This window comes from Apostichopus japonicus, chromosome 16, assembly GCF_037975245.1.
Source record: "Apostichopus japonicus isolate 1M-3 chromosome 16, ASM3797524v1, whole genome shotgun sequence".
In the NCBI taxonomy this organism is placed as follows: Eukaryota; Metazoa; Echinodermata; class Holothuroidea; order Aspidochirotida; family Stichopodidae; genus Apostichopus; species Apostichopus japonicus.
The window spans coordinates 21,747,145-21,752,245 of record NC_092576.1 but is presented as its reverse complement, the minus strand read 5'-3'; the positions used below and the strand labels follow the sequence as shown (position 1 = coordinate 21,752,245).

The following is a 5,101-nucleotide window of genomic DNA, read 5'->3' as shown; positions in this document are numbered from 1 at the left end:
CTCTGCTTCTCTCCATAGGGTTAGTTGGTACAATCTGCCAGACACTATTCCGGTTGGATTCATTCCATCATCCTTGAAGTCAAGAGACGTGAAAGGTATTGTCATAATGACGTCATAATGGACACGCTTTAATTTCGTACATTTATTTAAAGGCTTTACCAACTATGTGAATGACTGTTGACTTGTAACATTAGCTTAGTATTATAACACCAAAGACTTTATCAACGTAATGATAAGACACTCATTCTATTTTGTACATGGGGTCAGTAAAACCAACATGATATGTGTGCATGTGTAGGGAGGGGGGTAGTGTAGGTGGTCCTTCCTTAGAAAAATATATACTTTAGACTTCAATGATACTTTCTGAGGGATAGTTTGATATATATTATGTCTGATATCTTAATTATTAGGCTAAACGCAACGTTGTGCTATAACTATGGGTTTGTTTGAAATGTGTGGTGTTGGTAAGGGGGGGGGGGGTTGAAGGGGCGGAACCCCATTACTTCCTTGGTCGTCGCTTGAAAAGAGTGCAATCTGAATGTATTGGCAAACATTAACATCCATGAATGATTTGCCTTGCAAAAATATTAGTATAAATAAAAAGTGGGTAATGATATTAGGGAAAGCATAACAAATACATGTGAATCTAACAACCATATTTTATTTATTTTTACACTTCTATAGAGGAAATCAAACACGAACTTTATAAGGGGTGTGTCATGTGTCACTCTTTAACTGTTCCACAACGGGCATCTTTTTCTTTGTCCACATAGTTGTCATGGAAACAAAGCAGAAACTGAATTAAATTATCACAGAAATTTAATTATATATTTGAAATTATTTTGGAAATCGTTAAGTTAAGCGTGAACGCATAGTGAGACTAATATGATACTGAAAGAGATCTTTGCTTACACTTAAGCTGTATTTGTAAACAGGAAAATAGAATTACCTTATGATCAATTGAGATTGCGATTTCACAGACATACAAAGGAGGGGGAGGTACCACCATTTAACGTAGGTTTCTTGACTTGAAATTTCTTAGAAATGTTGAATGTGTCATCGTTGAATGTTATAATTGTGCATGTTAAGTCATAATCACACGATGTTAGATTATACATACCTAAGAAAGTGGCTGGAAAAAACATATGCACCTTAGTTTATGAAACTGACATACTCATAGGACATCGTAAATGTGATCACGTGATTATGACATGTTTTGTCTAGTCTTGTAGCTCCATAATTTTACTCTATATTAAAGTAATGACAAATACTTCTAGTTTTCTTTTCTATTATCATAGTAGATTTCATGATCTTTGATGATGCTTATAATCTTAAACTGATCGGTAATCTTACTGAGATATAAGGATTATAAACTGATCAGCTATATTACTGAGATGATAATGATGGTAAACCGATCGGTAATCTTACTGAGATATAAGGATTGTAAACTGATCAGCTATATAACTGAGATGATAATGATAGTAAAATGATAAGATCAAATTTAAGTAATCAACTAGATTGATTACTCAGCTGATGTGAAGTTATCATCGAGAGCTAATATAGAGCCGTACAATATAATGTTTACAATTTCAATCCAGACCAATAAAACTTAACTATGCACTGATACTTTACATTAGTCTCTTTCATTTTATTCATACAGTTTGGAATTTTAGAATCCCTGATCGTCGTCTGAATTTGCAGACCGGTCTATGGCAGGTAAGAGATACTTTACTTTTATGGCAGCTACTGCTGATAATGTCCGCCATCTAATTTTCATACAAATTAATTATTAATATCACTATAGTGATAACATTTTTTGGTTAAATGTATTTGATTGCTGTAGTATTATAATGGGTGGGTGGGGGCCTGGGGTTGTATTCTGTATAAAATCAAAAATGTTTAACACAACATGACTTCCACATCACTTCCTCTTGCTTCTACTGCAGAACTTCGGTCTAATTTCCTTCCTTTTTGACCCTGAGAGTAGCCCCGTGTTTCTCTCATAACTCAAACAACTACTTTATAATTCAAACAATTCTCCCCAAGTGCATCTAATAAAAATGTAAAATATTGAGTTAAGATTAAATTATAAGAAACACAATCAATATAATCGTGTATTTAGCTTTACTCCTCCATAACGTCACATTAAAACTGTTATATTGTTGATGATTTCTAAAAAAAATCAAACTCTTCAACTTATTTCGTGGCAGCTGCACTGCATGCAAAGACACAGTTATGAGTTAATGATACTCGATTCTAGTAGTTTCAACTTGTAATGATGCAACGATGTCTTTCGCAAGATTCAAATCATTGTGCCTGAAAGGATGAGAAATGTGAGGGTGGGAGCTGTAAAAGAGCACCCAGGGGGTTGGGTATTGAGAGCATTGTTTCCCTGAGTGAGTATCATTCAGTGCTAACAACACTTAGCTGTATACTGACACACCCGTATCACTTCCATACCAGTGACACCGTTGGTATAACAAGAATTGTAAGGATAGGCTTATATTGATGAAAGGAATTCCTTTAGACTGCAAGTTTGTTACATATTTTGTAATATTTTGATATAAATGCCATGTTTCTAGTAATGTGGGTTGTAAATGTACATCAAATGAGCTTCCAGTATGGATTTCAATGACCGCATAGAATGTCATGAACAATGTCAGGTGTTTTTATGTTCATTTAATTTATTAACCATAGCACATACAACATAAATTACTGCAGATGGCTTCGGATAGCTAACCCTATAGCTGCCCCTGTATAGCTGTCTTCTGTATAGCTGCCCCGCATATTTTCACTGGTGTTGTTGCCCCGTCGAGTTGCCCCGTATTACTGTCCCCGTATAGCTACCCGTATAGCTCCCCCATATATGGGTGCACTGTATAGCTGCCCTGTTCAGCTGCCACCGTATTGCTGCTCGTATTGCTGTCCCTGTATAGCTGCCCCGTATAGCTGCCCTTATTATAAGTAAATAAGTTGGGTTATGATTAAACAAATAAAGGTGACAATTGAGTCACTGGTTGAACGTTTTTATTGAAATGAAATAAAACTGCCTATTACGTAATATTTTTTTAATTTGACCAAATCGTGTAATATTCCCAGAATTATTTGATTTCTTGCAACAAGCTAAGAGATCTAAATTTGTTGTTACAATCACATGACAACCCTGATTAGTGAATTATTTGTCTTTTAATCAAATTAAAACAATTTGTGTACCACGAATTTAGTATTATTTCTTTTGTTAAAAAAAAATTACTGTAATCTTCCCTTGTGGGATTTTGGTGGACTGAAGTATTGCTTTTGACTATATTTCTGTGTCTGTGAAACCTATACGGAAACTTATTGGCTGCTAGCCAATCGGAATCGAGGAAATAATTTCAGTGTCAGTTCAGTTTTAGAAAATATATTTGTGCCCGGGGGGCGATTTTTTTACCCAAACAGGTTTGCAAGTGTGCGTAAATAGTTGTTCATGATTGGTCGGAAAAGTTACGTCATCACCATAGAAACCTTCATTTCGAGGTTCTACACCCATTTGTTGCAACGAAGATATACCCGTTCAAAATTACCCGTAGCTTTTCGTACATATTTAGATATGTTTGGAATTGGTTTAGACATATTTAGCACACAAGTATTGTATGATCTACTTTGATCGAAGCTTTCTGTGAAGGCATTAATCAATATCATCGCACAGTGAAAGTTTCGTACTGGGTAAATCACACATGCGCTGTAGGCCTATATGTATTATAACTCTGTACACATATCATACTATACACTACACTGTTTTGCGTATATTCACTCCAGACTCGTGAACTCGCGTCGTGAAGTTGCTTTTAATGTAGGCCTACCCATTCCACGAAATGAATTCTGATTTCAATAGAACGGCTCACGAATTGTGGATAACGTAAACACGAACCAAATAGAATGTAGCGTATGTATCATAAGTGAGGTCAACATGTAATCCAAGCATTAAAAGTAAAGTAAGGGCATTTGAAGGGAAACCCTTAACTAGACCTAATCAAGTGTCAATGTGAAACTCAGTATATGTCTTCGAACTTCCAAGCGATGGTTATTATTGATGCTGACGTCACAAGCAAACTGATTGGCTGAAAACTCCATAACTGCAAACCTGTTTGGGAAAAAAAATTGCCGCCTGGGATGGGGTGGGGTTTTACTGACTACGGTACAGTCGGTAACTGGTAATGCATTTTATTGTTAATTGATCATCCGCTAATTGTCATATGTATTATTTATTGATAATTATGTGATTATATAATAAGTTAGAGGATAATATATTGCAACGTTTGGGCCTTCCATCTTCATCATTCCTTATTGTTATTGTCGCAGATGTTAAGATCTGAGTGCACAAAATAATAAAGAAACAAAGACAAAATATTAATTTTTAGTGTACCCACGTTTATTACAAACGTAGAAACTTTAAAAAATACACCAGTATGTAAACAAAAATATATATCTTTTTACTAAAATGACATGCACTAGATAAAAGTCTGTTAATAATTCAAGAGTATCGGTATGATATATCAAAACCGAGCATAACGTACTTTACATTTACTACAAACTTAACGAGTATGACTTTGAGACAACATAATTGACATATCCGCAACGTTGCTTAACGTCTCAAACATAACATTACATATTACTAAAACAATTGTGTCATTCTTCTGAAAAGAAACTAAGCTGTAAGTCTTTTAGAAAAGGAATAATGAAATCAATGAGATTAACAAATATCTTTATCAAATTGTCTTCACTTAAGGAGATGTACTTAGCATATAATGCTTTTTACGTCACCATCTTAATGTACATTAAAAATGACCGTTTACACTTTATAACACCCTCATTATGGCTAGATATTCAAAATTTATATGCATAAATAACTTCCATGAATTAAAATCATGTAAATTATTGGGCTAATGCAATGTAAATAATAACACCTCAACAATACGGGATAATGCCTGGATTAGCTTCCGGTTCCACAACGTGCATTAACGCGTTGCCAAATTAAGGTCCATAAATATACGAACAATATGCCCAAAAACCACACGTTCTAAATTGGGACCATTAGGTTACCCCTGGATGAAACGCAATA

The 5,101-nt window shown here is 34.7% G+C and overlaps 1 protein-coding gene across 1 annotated transcript in view; it reads left to right on the top strand.

The window, feature by feature from the left end:
- The window catches only part of LOC139982813 (uncharacterized), an 890,000-nt gene that overhangs the window by 875,515 nt on the left and 9,384 nt on the right, over nucleotides 1-5,101 (top strand). The window contains exons 83-84 of the mRNA XM_071995913.1: nucleotides 19-95; nucleotides 1,661-1,716. Of these exons, the coding sequence (XP_071852014.1) occupies nucleotides 19-95; nucleotides 1,661-1,716 (133 nt within the window). The remainder of the gene's footprint in view (nucleotides 1-18; nucleotides 96-1,660; nucleotides 1,717-5,101) is intronic.